This window comes from Alosa sapidissima, chromosome 13, assembly GCF_018492685.1.
Source record: "Alosa sapidissima isolate fAloSap1 chromosome 13, fAloSap1.pri, whole genome shotgun sequence".
Classification (NCBI taxonomy): Eukaryota; Metazoa; Chordata; class Actinopteri; order Clupeiformes; family Clupeidae; genus Alosa; species Alosa sapidissima.
In genome coordinates this window covers 27,112,517-27,129,094 of record NC_055969.1, presented here as the reverse complement: position 1 = coordinate 27,129,094, position 16,578 = coordinate 27,112,517, and the positions used below count along the sequence as shown (strand labels likewise).

At 47.7% G+C, this 16,578-nt stretch overlaps 1 protein-coding gene across 1 annotated transcript in view; it reads right to left on the bottom strand.

The window, feature by feature from the left end:
• Nucleotides 1-6,545: 6,545 nt before the first annotated feature.
• LOC121679549 (lysine-specific demethylase 2B) overlaps nt 6,546-16,578 on the bottom strand; it is a 38,265-nt gene continuing 28,232 nt past the window's right edge. Inside the window, 8 exon segments of the mRNA XM_042058353.1 lie at nt 6,546-7,923; nt 8,116-8,334; nt 8,832-8,993; nt 13,307-13,470; nt 14,056-14,261; nt 14,263-14,952; nt 15,529-15,873; nt 16,358-16,444. Of these exon segments, the coding sequence (XP_041914287.1) occupies nt 7,742-7,923; nt 8,116-8,334; nt 8,832-8,993; nt 13,307-13,470; nt 14,056-14,261; nt 14,263-14,952; nt 15,529-15,873; nt 16,358-16,444 (2,055 nt within the window). The 3' untranslated portion in view covers nt 6,546-7,741.

Sequence of the window (16,578 nt, the reverse complement as noted above, 5' to 3'; positions counted from 1 at the left end):
ATACACACACACACACACACACACACACACACACACACACACACACACTTACACTTACACACACACACACACACACACACACACACACACACACACACACACACATACACACACACTCAGATGCTAACATACATACACACACACACACACACACACACACACAAACACTCAGATAGTCAAACACACACACACACAGACACACACACACACTTACACACACACACATATACGTATGTGAGACAGAGACAGAAACATTTACACACATACTCAGATATAGGAACAAATTTCCACACACTCTCAACTCTCAGCAGCCTCCTCCTGAATGGCCAGGAGGCCTCTTTGGAAGTGAGCCTACTAGTTTACATGGGAGGAAGAAGATGAGCTGGACTCTGCACAGATGGTCTCCGTGCAATTCAGCTGTTTGTTTGTTATCTCATCCAACACGCCGTTGAGAATGAACCACGTGCTGTAGCGCCGAGAGTTCACAGAAGCAGACCGTCCACAAACCTGCACGCTGACCAAGAGAGCGATGCTTCGCCAGGCAGACGGGCATTCCTGACAGACAGAAAGCGAGATGCTTCGCCAGGCAGACGGGCATTCCTGACAGACAGAAAGCGAGATGGACAGGAGTCCAGGACAAACAGATAGTGAGACGGGCAGGAGTGCAGACAGACACACAGACAGACAGACAGAATGACCAACGTATAGCATTTTGGCAGACTCGGTTTACATTATCACTAGCATGTCTGACCTAATGTTCAATGTGCAATAGCAGAGGTGTCCAGGAGGAAACGTCCAGCCACTGCTCCTGTCCACCAGAAAAGACTGCGAGATGTTGCGCGCACCAGGTGCGTACACCTGAGAGACGTTGCGTGCACTGTCCACGTGCACTGTCCACGTGCACTGTCCATCTGCACTGTCTATGTGCACTGTCCACCTCTCACAGAACCAGAGAACTAATGACTACACTTGATCCTGTAGGTGCCAAATTAGAAAGATAGTATACACACACCTTGTGTGTGTGTGTTTGTGTGTGTGTGTGTGTGTGTGTGTAGGCCTGTGTAGGCAACTATAGAGCGTAGTACTGTAGCACACAGTCATGAAAGGAAGGAAACACCTGTACAGAGACTCAGCTGTGGAGACAGGGGCTCATACGGGGGCAGAGACTGGCAAGCATCTGGCTGAGATGCGGCCCAGGTGTGGCTGAGGTGCGGCATGGCTCATAATATGGGACTTATCCGTCTCCGCTCTGGGTGAATGGGTTGGCTGGCTGTAAACTGGAAGAGGAAGCGTCTAAACAGACACCTACACTTAACACCTAAACACGCCACCCGTTCCAAGACTGTTAAAAGTTTCACTCCAGCAGCGCATCAGAAATGCAGAAGCACAGATCTCTGCCTCTATGATGCTCTCTCTCCCTCTCTCTCCTGCAGCAGTCTGCCTGCCATGCAGAGATGCAGCACTGTGTCCATGCAGAGATGCAGCCCTGTGTCCATGCACCACTGTGTCCATGCACCACTGTGTCCATGCAGAGATGACCCCCTACTGGTCCAGCTCTCTGCCCCTGTACAGTCATGTAGATGCAGGACTCTTTGTTGCATGCAGTGAAGCTCTCTCTGCCTCCATGCTGTGGTGCAGCATTCGGCCTCTCTGCAGTGAGGCTGCACTTGACATCCACACAGCAATGCAGCTCCACATCTCCCAGCAGGGCTGCTGCAGTCGACATGCATGCACTCTGTCTACCACAAAGCAGTGCAGCTCTCTTTCTCCATGCAGTCGTAGAACTCTGTCTACCACACAGCAATGCAGCTTTCTCCATGCAAAGATGCTGCAGTGGACATGCATGCAGTCGAGCTCTCTGTCTCTCCAGCACCCAACTCAACTCAACCAACTCAACTACACTCCACCTCGGTGTGATTTGCACTTTCTTCTGATTTCTAAAAGCGCTTAATCTGCACTGGTCTGCACCCATAGACACACTTGCCACTCACGGTGGCTGGGATCGGACCAAGTGGCCAATCCCGTAGTTTACATATCAGAACTCGTTCATTTTAAGTGTATCTGTACTGATGGACATAAAACCACATGTTTTCCATTTTGTTTGTATTAATAATCTGTAAGCAATATCATGTCATACAGAGTTCCTGTTCAACACGTTGATCCAAGTTGTGTGTGTGTGAGTGTATACGTCCTCGGAAACCAAACAGAAAAAGAAACATATCTAGCCGGTGCTACTTGGATGTGAAGTAATGAAGTGTTTTTCCCAGTGTTTGAGCAGTTCTATGACCAGGTTACACAAACACTGGACTTTGATTTTGACTGTGAGTGTGACTTTTTTATATTTTTCATAAGTTTCCAGTTTGTGAAAAGGTCAATTCTCCTCACGCTATATCAAGCATACGTTTCACTGAGAGAAATAAGAGATATTTATTTCAGAGTATATGAAGTCAGTGGTACTACATAGATTTATCTAGTTTTCAATTGTATTATTAATGTTTAATATTGCTGCTGTCAGGAGAACAGCCTTTGAAGTACTGATGAATATTATTTGAATAGAATGTTTTACTGCCTGTTCTGTCTGCAGACCAGTTGTGTCCAGATATCTCACTCCGCCATCGACTTGGGTTGGTCGAGGGAGAGGTGGGACAGGTGTACAGGTAGCCTATCAGATAGCGTCACCCTGTCAGATCCCACCAATGAGGGAAGGAGTCCATACAAGGTCTAAATTAGCCGTCCTCACTTAGACTGAACTCGATTGGACAGCTGTGGACACGACATGTGGACGCGTATTATACTTACCAGCCTGCATGGAGTCCCTTCACGCTCAGTCGTGTCCTTGTAGTGTCCTGGGCCAAACTGGACAGAGCCACACGTGCACCCGTACACCCCCTACAGAGCCACACGTGCACACATACACCCTCTAATGATCATGACAGAGCCATACGTGCACACGTACACCCTCTAATGATCAAGTTTACGTCACTTGGCCCACAACGGACCTTTGTGTACTTGAGGACACACCAGACACTTACAGTGTAGGCCTGAGGTTGGCTGAACGCAGCCTCTGACAGCAGCTGAGATAAGATGGGTCTAGCCCACGACCCAGACTGCTGCCGTTTGGGTCAGCGTAAGAGCTTGTCTGGACTCTCTCCCCCTCCCTCCCCCCCCCTCGGTCTGGGTCCAACATGAAGACACATAGCGCAACACGTGCACTGAGGCGCTAGCCGCCGACGTAGCGCAACATGTGCACTGAGGCATAGCCGCGACGACACTGTGCTTACATGTGTGTTTCTGATGCTGCTATTTTTAAACTGACCATGATGATGATGTCACATGTTGGCCACTATGAGAGCAGGGCAGACCCCTAGGGACGCTCGTCTTCGCACGCTCCACCGATGTAGTAACATAAACAAGACAACAACAACAACAACAGCAACGAGGACAACAAAGGGTTCTGCAAGCTCTAGTCTTCGTATTTTGGGAATGTTAAACTTTTTATTTTGGTAATTAAAAGATAATTTATTAAATTTAATAAAATATGGTATGGTATTATCATCCGGTGTTGCTTCTGTTTTGTCCATTTCTGGGGCTAATGATGATGATGATGATGAAGAGGAGGAGATGGATCTGTGCTGGACCAGCCTTCTGAAGCCCTTCACACTGATGGCCACTGAGCTGTGGGGGCCCAGGGAGTAGCCAATCAGACAGGCCTCTGTACGAGGGAGTAGCCAATCAGACAGGCCTCTGTACGATCCTGTGGGGGCCCAGGAAGTAGCCAATCAGACAGGCCTCTGCTATGTCAGCTTTGACTGGGACAGGAAGTCAACTCAGCCAGACCTATCGGAACCTATTGTACATTCCTACACACACACACACACGACATAGCCCATCTACGCACAGACCCGGGATTGGAATTATTGAGATGAATAGCAGGGGAAATTGAGACTCACAAACATCATGTATGTAACTATAACTACACAGCAATAATATGTGTTATATTTACATGTGTTTATTTAGAGACTCACAAACATCACGTATGTAACTTTGCCTTTGTGAACAGCTATAACTTCACTGCAATAATATATGTTACATTTACACATGCTCATTTAGATCAGCAAGAGAAGAACATTGAAGCTGCAGTGCAGAGGAGACCTTAGCTAAGAATTCCTGCTGTGTCTGTCAACACTAGTACTGGAGGATATATACTTATAATTTAAAGAGTATATATACTTATACTAGAGGATAAGAGGCCTGAGTGGCATGAGCGCTTATTTACTAGATTACTGGAAGTAACACGTGGCGACGTAGCGTAACACGTGCACATGAGCGTTTACTAGATTACCGGAAGTTGATTTTCTGAACATTCTAAAGAAAATGGATTGTCATGACGCACTGCAGATGGGCTCCATACTTGGTGTAGTTGATGACTCTTTCTTGACCATAGCTCTAATTGGGTGTACTTCCCAAAGTGGTCACAAGAGGGCGTCATGTATGAACTGCACAGTATGGGCTCAGGGCCATATGACAGACATACTTAATAAGAGGGTTCTCTTGAATTCTCATTGAAATGCAGGACAGACACTTCCCCGGTCTCTGCTGTTCCGTGCACCTGAACATCTGCACTGTTTCCTGCATCTGCTGCAGCGCTGAATTACTAAATTAACACATTAATGCTCAAATGCTGCAGCGCTGAACTACTAAATTAACACATTAATGCTCAAATGCTGCAGCGCTGAACTACTAAATTAACACATTAATGCTCAAATGCTGCAGCGCTGAATTACTAAATTAACACATTAATGCTCAAATGCTGCAGCGCTGAATTACTAAATTAACACATTAATGCTCAAATGCTGCAGCGCTGAATTACTAAATTAAGCCACCATTTGGGGAATTACGGTCATTTTCCACCTCCCCTTGAGTATAACTATTGCGTTTTAACTTTCTCCAGTTCATCCAGCCGTTCTCTGAGTCTGGTAATACCACTTTTAGCTCCAGCCTAGCATGGATCAATAAATGTAACCCCCACCGCCACCCCCCACTGACACAGTTTTTGCTTTAACAGACACACACCCCCAATGTGAGGTTTCTCTTCTGCTGTAGCAAGCTCATCAATCATCCACTGAATAATTTCAATATCCCATAATCCTTGCATGGTAATGAATGCAAACGTTTGATGTCTGCGTAAGACATGCAAAAAGCAATGCAAAGAGATCCATACCATCACTGACCCATCTGTTCAGGAATCAAATGATATTCTGTCTTCTGACACACATTTTCATAACACCACATGCAAAACGCATGAGAAATGAAAACCTCTCCTGACCATAGATGAGTGACCAGTAAAATGAAGAAATTACACCTCGGGCTGCTTGTTTGTGTCTGGCCTGACAAAGTGTTTGCTTATTGACTAGAATTTAAAACTTCTGCCTTCTCATCCTCTGGTAGCAGGATTTTATTGATGTGAAAAACATGGTTTTAATTGCTAACCAAGGTCTCCTCTGCATGGCAGCTTACATGTTATTCCTCGTGTTTGTTTTTCCTCAGGGCGCGTTGGAGATGAGTGTCTGCTCGATGAATACATGTCAATGTTTGTTAGTTCTATGCTTTTTCCCTGTGACTGGACTGATGGAATGTTAGTTCCGAAGGTTCTAAGGTTCTTGTCCTGACTGTTCCACCGAAGAACCTTGATTACTGACCATTTCAACCCTCTCTGGTTCAACTTGATCAGTACCACCTACAGACCCCTTACCCTGAGGACGCAAGGCTGTGGTGGATTTACTGTTTCTCTCAGTTGCTTTGGCACAATTTTTTTTTTTTTACATTCAAATGTCAAAATGCACTATACTGGTTTCCTGCTAAATAGTCCTACACCAGTCCTACAGTAAATATATGTGACCTGACAGACAGGAACGTCAGGAAAGTTGTACAGTGTTGCACAGCTCTGACCGGGGGGGGTTACTGTATACATATCCACGGCCTTGCAATCAACCCCCTCCACACACAATAGTGTGTAACTTTGTAGTTTTGAAATAGAAAATAGTGCAGCCTTGCGCATTGCTCATTAGAAAGTACTTACAAAGTAAACTGTCCTATTGGCAAAAAGACAAAACAGTTTGACTATCTTGACATAAACAGTGACATCATGACTTGTCATTTTGATTGTTGTGTCATGTTTGACTGTTTCATTGGCATAAATATTTGCTTCTGATGCATAAACTAAGCATTTTGAGTCAGATACACGCTTTTGCAGGCCTCACTATGCGGTGCAGTTTGAGTAGTTTAACTGAAAAAAAAACTGTATTAACATAAAGGAAAACACCAACTTTTTGGGAACTAAGCTTATTTGACGTCTCCCTCAAGAGTTAGATAAGAGAATCCATCCCTTTCTCTTCTCTGTGCATGCAATATTAACCCAGTCTGACACTGGGCCTAGCTAGCTTAGCATAAGTCACTGGAAGTGTTCCTTTAAAGCAGAGTTTCCTGTGAAGTGTCACAGTGCTTTTGACAGGTTAACATCCATTAGACAAAAACTTAAAACACACTTAAGAAAAAATAACTATTTATTTATGTCAAACAGTGCAAATTGTTTCTTTTCTTCTGTTTTCAGATATAAACCCACTCAAAACAGTAACACAGTCAGATGGAGTACCCTCTCCCATAACTCCCATGTTTAAGGAGATGCTGCATAAATTAAACAATATTAAGGGCTTCCTACATAAGAAAGTAGATCTGCAGTGGAACTCAGACCAAGGTGGACAACTAGGACACTGATGGAATGTAACCACTGTGGAACAGTGCCTTTTACATCAAATACAAATAAAATAACCACTGTGGAACTGAGTGCCTTTTACATCAGATACAAATAAAACAAATTCTTGTACAAAAATAAACCTGCATAAAACGTGAGGTCTGCATTGCTCTGAAAACAAAGATCAATCTCCAGGAGTCCCAAACGATATAAAAATATGGACTCAAAAAGTGTCCCTTGTCCCATCACAAGCAATGCACGACGGCTCAGCAGCATAACTTAACACAGACAGCGGAGGACACACGCGACATAAAAAAACAGTCTAACAAAAAATATGTGCTTAAAAAAACAAAACAATTTGGCATGAGCAGCAAAATGGCATGAGCGTGTATGTGTGTCTATGTGTGTGTGTGTGTGTGTGTGTGTGTGTGAGCGAACAGAGTGAGCACATGTGTATATGTACAGTACATGTATGTACACACAAGTGTGTGTGTGCGTATGTTTACAGAGTGTGAAGGATCATTGACCATCAATAGCCTGTTTGTAATCTCACTGACCAAGCCTCGGCCCACCGTCCTCTGAAGTGTGTACGCGTTAACAGTTAAGGTAAAGATGGCGTATAGCAGTTCCTCAGTGGTGTGTGTGTGTGTGTGTGTATGTGTGTGTGTGTGTGTGTGTGTGTGTGTGTGTGTGTAAGACCTGCAGTGTGAGCGCAGAGGCTTCGCAGCCTTCCACATTGGCTGGTCCGTGCTTCCTCAGTCAGTTTACTGGCCAGTGTTCCAAGGGTAAGTTTACTGGTCAGCATTCCTTAGCTGAACTTGCTCTGCGTTCCCTGGGTGAGCTTGCTGGTCGGTGTTGCCTCAGTGATATCGCTGGTCAGTGTTGCCTAGGTGATGACGCTGGTTGGTGTTGCCTCAGTGACATCGCTGCTGCTCAGTAGGTGATGTCACTGGTCAGCATCGCCTGGGTGACGTGGCTGGCCAGTGTTGCCTAGGTGAGCTTGCGCAGTAGTTTGTCCTCCTGCAGGCTGAACTGTACGCTGACGGACATCTCGGCGATAAACTGCTCACAGCCCCCCCTGGTGACCAGCTTACAGTAGCGCAGGTCTATATGGCAGATGCTGCCACAGCGCTTGAAGTAGGCCAGGGCCTGGTCTGTGACGCGGTTGCACACTGCAGGGGAGAGAGAGAGAGAGAGAGAGAGAGCGAGAGAGAGAGAGGGGGGGGGGGGGGGGAGTGGGAGAGAGGGAGAGAGAGAGGGAGAGCGACATGGTAGTGAGATGCACAGGTAGAACTACTACAAGGAGATGCTGGACCAATACTGGACTTTTCTACCTCAGGGAGTGTCAGGTGTTCTCGGCCTACCTGAGAGGTTGATCTCGGTGAGAGAGTCGCGCGTACTGGTCCCCGCGGCCGTCAGCATGTTGATGGACTGGTCAGTGATGTGGTTGCAGTAGCTGAGGTCGAGACAGGAGAGCAGCGGCAGGTTCACGATGAGCAGACGCAGAGACGAGTCTGTGATGTCTAGGCCCGCCAGACGCAGGTCCACTACATTACGCAGCTTACTGCGACACTCCAGCTGACCTGGGGGGTGGGAGGTGGGGTTGGGGGTGGAGAGAGAGGGAGGTGGAGGGATGGAGCGAGGAAGAGAGGGGGGGTGGAGACAGGGGGGGTGGATGGAGAGAGGGAGAGAGATGGAGAGAGAGATGGAGAGGGAGAGAGAGATGGAGAGAGAGATGGAGAGAGAGAGAGAGAGAGATGGAGAGAGGGGGGGTGGATGGAGAGAGGGAGAGAGAGGGAGAGAGATGGAGAGAGAGAGAGAGAGATGGAGAGAGGGGGGGTGGATGGAGAGAGGGAGAGAGAGGGAGAGAGATGGAGAGAGAGGTGGAGAGAGGGGGGGTGGATGGAGAGAGGGAGAGAGAGGGCAATGGAAAGATAAAGGGAGGGGGAAGGATGGAGTGGAAGGGAAAAAGAGAGAAATATTTAGTAACCTGGTCTATGTGTGTGTGTGTGGGGGGGGGGGGGGACTGGTACACTCTGCCTAGCCCGTGTGTGTATGTTTGGGGGGTGCTCTCTAGTACCTGGTCTGTTGTCGGTGGGGGGGGACAGCAGGTCCTCCATCTGGGCGTCCTTGAGGCCCTCGACCCACTGCAGGTGGAGGGAGTGCAGGAGGGGACAGCTCGCCGTGCACAGAGCCGACACCGCTGCCCACGAGCAGCCCGCTAACTGGAGCGTCCGCAAACCTACAAGAGACATACACACACACCTTCAAATTATATATCACACACACACACACTGGGCTCTATCTTGCGTCCCAGCGCAATTGACGTTGTATACTCGCGCTTTTGTCTTTCCTATTTTTGCAGTCAGCGCATATTGGAATTTTCCCTCCACAGGTACATGCCCGTAAATTAGGGAATTCGATTGCGCCCACGGGGGCGGTTCAGCGAAAAGACGGGCCGTGTTCCGGCGCAAACGTTCACTGTTGATATTTTGCAGTTTCAGAAAACAATTCCGCCACAGACCAGGAACTCCCTGGTCTAAAGTCTGTGGCGCAAATTCAGATGCTATTTTAAGGGCGCATGCATGACCACAGGCCTGCATGAATGAATGTGTTGCACACCAATCTACAGACACCCCCGTGCACAGACGGAAACATTCAAAGCCTTGATAATATTTGTCCATTTCCCGGTTTTGTTCGTGCATTGGTGACCTAAACATTTAGTAGCCTATATAGTACAACATGTACATGCAATATCTTTACAACAACAACGCCTAATTACAACCTATTAATTTGGACAACTTTATACAGCCTTATAAAGGCTAAAGTTACCTTTAGTTTTGTTCCAATTTACCGTTGTGTATGGCTTTAAACATTGCGTGCGCTTTATCATCAGCCTAAGCATTATTCCAGCTGTGCTAAGGTTTTAAGCACCATAATTTTGCCTACGTTGTTGTAGTCCATCTGAAATAACTCCAAGCTTTGCTATGTTCCCTCCATCCTTTCGTTATTTTCAAAAAACGTTTTATATCCATGATGGCCTTGAAATCTTGAGCTAGTGAATTAGCTTAAATTTTATGTGCTGTTAACCAGCAACCATAGATAGTACAAGAAAGCAGCAAGTATGGCTACAATTTCTGTAGTTGTTGCATCCATTCATTGTTATTCTCTCTACTGCTCAAACAAAAGTTGTGCGTACATTAAGTTGATTATAACGTGTTTACAAACTCTACTTTACAGAAAATATTGTAAATTGCCTACTGACATGCAGTTAATGGGATACTGTGCAGAGTTGACAGTTAGGTCAACTTGGAAACTGTTTCTCGTTGTTGAGTTGCCTGATGGTAATAAGGAGCCCTTGCTTGGCCGTCTGTGCTGCGCAACGCACATTTCGCTCCTCTCATCTATACAACGTAGTTCCCATTTCTGTAAACCATACATCATTTCAAAGAAAAATATTACCACTCGAGGGAAATCAGTGTGGTGTCCATGTGAAAAAATAGGCATAAATCTAGCACACATTTTCACAAATCACTGATGTGTTGATGACATAAATTAGGAAATATAGAGGACTTAAGGAGACGTGATGTTGAATTGCATGCTGATGCCATTTAACCCAAATGCCCCAGCGGCAGCACGGGAGAGAAGAGATTAACTGACAGAAGATATGCATTGTATATGGAGAGGTAATGTTAGATTACATTGTACATTGCAAATATATCACCATGCATTCATAATCTCGTGATTCAGTGAGAATGATCCCAAAACATCGGAAAGTATCTCTTTGTGACAATTCTGTATTACATTTTGTCAAGAGGAAAAATCAATAGCTAACTGTTCCCAACTGAACAGTGATTATAGCGCTGTGAACACTCCTGGCTGCGCTTGGCTAATCCGCCACAATAATAGCAATCAGCTATGGAACAAGCGTGCCTGTTGTTAAAGGGAATGTGAGATGACGCTCTGATTGGTTTATTGCACGTTACGCCCAAACCACACCCATGATTAATGTAGCTACTTCAGACCACCCCATTTTAGATTTGCGTCGGGCGCAATAATCAATTATCCCGCCGGTAAAATAGCATCAGCGCCCAAGATCCGCCCACAAAGTGACTTGCGTTTTGCACAAAGACACTTCCGTTTTAGACCATTAAAATAGAGCCCGCTGCCTCTCTCTCTCTCTCAGAGAGCAGATCCCCTTAGGAGAGATACTGTACCTCCTATGAAGAGCTCACTCACACATTATATAAAATACTCTCTAACGTGGGCTCTGTGGTTAAATACTCTCTAACAGGGGTAGCTGTGGCTAAATACTCTCTAACAGGGGTAGCTGTGGTTAAATACTCTCTAACGTGGGCTCTGTGACTAAATACTCTCTAACGGGGGTAGCTGTGACTAAATACTCTCTAACGGGGGCGCTGTGGTTAAATAGTCTCTAACGGGGACGCTGTGGTTAAATACTCTCTAACGGGGGTAGCTGTGGCTACAGCACTCATGCCATATGCGGGTCCACACGCCCACGGGCACCCAGGTTTGAGTCTGGCCCCGGTCATTTCCTGGTCCCACGCCATCTCTCTCTCCCCCACACACACACACTCCTGATCCCACCACATCTCTCTCTACACCCCCCCCCCCCAAACACACACACACACACACACACACACACACTCCTGATCCCACCACATCTCTCTCTACCCCCCCCCCCCCCCCAAACACACACCACACTCCTGATCCCACCCCATCTCTCTCCCCCCCCCCCCCAGACACACACACTCCTGATCCCACCCCATCTCTCTCCCCCCCCCCCCCCAGACACACACACTCCTGATCCCACCACATCTCTCTCTACCCCCCCCCCCCCCAAAACACACACACACACACACTCCTGATCCCACCCCATCTCTCCCCCCCCCCAGACACACACACTCCTGATCCCACCCCATCTCTCTCTCCCCCCCCCAGACACACACACTCCTGATCCCCACCCCATCCCCCCCCCCCCCCCCCCCCCCCCCCCCCCCAGACACACACACTCCTGATCCCACCCCATCTCTCTCCCACCCCGCTTCCTGTCACTCTCTCCACTGTCCTGTTAAAGGCATAAAAGAAAAAAAAAAAGAATACGCTCTAACACTACCAATAAAACACACACACACACACACACACACACACACACACACACACACACACACACACACACACACACACACACCACATACACATACCACACACACTCACACACACTCTCACACACACACACACACAGACACACAGACACACAGACACACACTCACACACACACACACACAGACACACAGACACACAGACACACACACACAGACACAGACACACAGACACACACACTCTCAGAGGGTAGACACAGCCCGCCAGCTGCAACTCACAAGGCAATAACACAACAATACCTGTAGGGGGCGACATATTACTAAAAGAGCAGAGATGCCACATTATCCACAACATACTCTCAGGATGATGACAACTCAATCCCAGGAATGTTACAAACAAAAAAAACATTTTCTTTTAGGACAAGTGCTTGGGTACTTACCTGGCTGAAAGAGCATTCTCTTCTATTCTAATACACATCATCTAATCAGTAAATGGCAGTGAGGAAGGTCTGCTTTGTTGCTATGCAACAGTGTGTGTAACAGCTTTAGAACATAACAAATAGCCATTAACTAATAACGTGGGTTAAGCCTGAGCTCAGACAATACAGCTCTTGTAAGACTTTTCTCAGTCTCTTTGGCACATTTCTTAAACAGTCATAAACAGTTGCTCAACAGTAAATCTATTTCTCAAAACAACATGTACAAACATCACCATCCACCCACCATCACCGCAAATGACCTCCATGCAAAAGCCCGTAAATTGCTCAATAGCAAGTTGGTGCCTTACAAGCAAAATGCTCATGGATATCTTAGAATGGCAAGTTCATGCACCACTGTTTACAAACAAGGTAGTCAAAGCTTTAACAAATGTATTTTATGATGTGCACAAGTGACTAGATGAGGTTGAACAAATAGATTGGAGAATTTAAATTTTCATCTGAGAAATGCGTTAAAGGGACTGAGAAATACGGTCGTCCACTGTATCATGCCATGTGCTCGTCCACTGTAGTCGTGTGTTCGTCCACTGTATCATGCCATGTGCTCGTCCACTGTAGCCATGTGCTCGTCCACTGTAGCCATGTGCTCGTGTAAACTAGTGTAAGTGTAAACTAGCCCACTACCAAACTAGCTCTGCAGTGCCACACAACATCAGAGTAAACTAGCTCACTACTAAACTACTTTAGCTCTGGACCGCCACACAACATCAGAGTAAACTAGCTCACTACCATACTAGCTCTGCAGCGCCACCCAAACCGTTTCATATGCAAACAGTGCAGCTCAGATATGACAAGGTATACCAGCTTTACCAGGATGTGGGTGACCACTACCAGGCCATGATAGGTCTGTGTGACCACAACAACATTATGCAGATGTGTGTAGAGTGTGTGTGTGTGTGTGTGTGTGTACATATATATGTGTGTGTGTTCCTTACCAGGCAGCCGGTTGATGAGCCAGCTGAGCTGCTTCCTGGAGACGTTGGTCCAGCTGAGGTCCAGGGAGATGGGCTGCCGTCGGATGATCCCGCTGAGCATCAATGGTGTGATGGACTTACAGCGGCTCAGGTCAATCCGCGTCCACAGACGCTTATCACAGCACCTGCAGGGGATGCAACACACACACACACACACACACACACACACACAGATACACACACACACACACACACACATCTATCACAGCCTGTAGAACACTCACAGGTGAAACACACAAGCCTTTCTATCCATCCTCTGGCTACTGTCTTTGTCTTTGATCTGTACACACACACACACACACACACACACACAGTCTTTGATCTGTATCTAAGGGCATGCACCCCCTGCAGTACTGCAAGGCTGTGTAGTCAGAATATGTCTGTAGGTCACACACACTCCAGGGTAAATCTATACAATAATAAATCAGACACTCCAATGGACCCTAGAGAACAGTCTCACACACACACACACACACACACACACACACACACACACACACACACGTCTCCAGCATCTGTTTGGTAAAACACGTGTTTGATAGATGTTGTAAAGTGACCCTGCTCTATGTAATTGGTTTTTATTTGATGGCCTCTTTTAAATCTGCGTGAGGTCAGGGGAGACGACAGACGCTCAACTGTTGTGTGTGTGTGTGTGTGTGTGTGTGTGTGTGTGTGTAGTCAGGGGAGATGACAGGGGACGCTCAACTCACCATCGGTTCCAGGTCTTGCAGGCGCGCATGCACACACACAGGTCGTGGTGCGAGAGGTGCGTGAACACGACCATCCAGAGCTCTCGCCGCATGACGTGCTGCCGGCCGCTGGCGAGCAGGAGCGAGTCCGGCGGGGGGCTGATGGGCGGGGGCCGGACGACGTGGCGCTCCTGGGGGGAGGTGGCGTTGGCGGGGGAGGGGGGTGAGTGGGCCAGGTGGGAGCGAGGGGGGGGGCGGACTGCGGCTCCAGCCCAGCGGCGACAGGACCGGTCTGCTGCTGCGCGGTGCGGCGGTGGCGCCGCCGTTCCGCTCGTGCGCCGAGCACAGCCAGTCGGCCAGGTCGCTCCCGTTGCCCCCGCTGCCGCGCCGGTGCCCGTTACTCAAGTGCTTCCGCTCGCCGTTCACCCTGCGGACTCTCCCCAGGCGCTCCTCTTCCTCATCGTCCGCATCCTCTTCATCACTCTCCACAGGCTCCGACTTGATTGGTCGGCGGCCGTTCTGTCCGTTCAGGGGCTCCTCTTTCGGCTGCACTTCCTGTTTCGGCTCCCGCTTGGCCACCTTCGGCTGCCGAGACCTCTGATTGGACCTCGGCTTGCTTCTGTCTGCTGCTGATTCGGTGCTGCTGGGCCCCGCCTGTGGAGGGCTGCGCTGTGATTGGTCACTCTCCTTCTTCGTCTTTCTGGGCTGCAGGCTGGGTGGGACCTTCCTCCTCTCGGAGTTCTTCTCCTCCTCCTCCTCTTCCCTCTCGTCATCCCCATCCTCCTCTTCCTCTGACCTTCCTCGCTGTCCCTCTCGGTCCTGTGTCCCCCCATACTCATCCTCCTCCTCCTCCTTCTCCACTTTGATGGAGGACAAAAGCTTGCAGGACTGGGAGTTCTCTGATTTTATGGACTTTTTCTATAACACAGCACAACATTGCATCAACAAAGGCATCTGCCAAATACCATACACATGAACAGGACTAGTCTTTTAATAGTTTACTTAACAATGCTGTGAAAAGCATTCACAGCATGCCGTCGCTAAGTATACTTAGCGACGACATGCTGTGAATGCTTTTAATAGTTTACTTAACAATGCTGTGAATGCTTTTAATCGTATACTTAGCGACTAAATGCTGTGAATGCTTTTAATAGTTTACTTAACAATGCTGTGCAACAATGCTGTGCAACTTAACAATGCTGTGCAAATGGGCAGGGACGGGGCAGAGCGGACAATTATCTTATTTCACATGACCATATTCCATGGAAATTCATTTTACGATGATGAGTTTTAATTGCCTAAACAAACATGCTACAAAAACTGCAGTCTCTTTACAGACTCTTTGGGTTCTGCACGGTTGCCTGCGGTCTCTTTACAGACTCTTTGGGTTCTGCATGGTTGCATGCGGTTTCTTTCGAGACTCTTTGGGTTCTGCACGGGTGCATGCGGTTTCTTTACAGACTCTTTGGGTTCTCTCTGTGTTGGTCAGCGTACCTTCTTCCTGGCGCTGGGCTCGGCGTCCGTGTCGAAGAGTTTCCTCTTCTTCCTCAGCGGGTTCTCCTCCAGTTTGGGGCGTGGGTGTGGCTCAGGGTGTGGAGGCGGGACACGCTTCCTCTGAGGCTCCTCCTCTCGCGCTCGGGACGACGAGTCCTCCCTCTCTGCCTTCCGTCTGTCCAGCGAGGGCACGGGCACGGTCGGCGAGGCCGTTTCCATGGCGAAGGTGGGGCTGGGCTCATCCTTGATGTCTCGGCCCGATGGCTCCTTACGTGTGTCCTTCAACAGCGACCCCGGGAGGTTGGACGCGTACTTGAAGCCTGGTCCTCTTTTTTGCTTGTTGGCCAAAAGGTGGGAAAGGGGGGAGACAACTTTATACCAACTATCAAAGCTTTACACAAACTATAGCTACTACCATGCCTATACATCAACTATAATGCCTTTACACCAACTGTCAAGGCTTTACACAAACTATACCACCTATCATGCCTATACACCAACTATACTCTACCATGGCTTTACATTAACTATAACACCTATCATGCCTATACACCAACTATACTCTACCATGGCTTTACATTAACTATACCAACTATGATGCCTTTACACCAACTATACCAACTATGATGGCTTTACAAATTTCATCTACACCAACTACACCAACTATGATGCCTTTATACAAACTATACCAACTATCATAGCTTTACACAAAGTATAAAAACATATCATGGCTTTCCACCAACTGTCATGGCTGTACAGTATACCAACCATAATGGCTTTCTACCAACTATATACCAAATTCCCAAATACCTCCCAGTCAGATGCTTACTTTCCCTGACTTGCCAGCGTGGTTGCATTTGGGACACTCCCAGCAGTTTGGCAGCTCATCATTCACAATGCCACTGGCATCCTTTACCTGAAACACACACACACACACACACACACACACACACACACACACACACACAAACAAACACATGTGCATGCACACACACAGACACACAGACAAACAGACACACAGAAAGAGGAGTTAAAAGCATTTACTCCCTG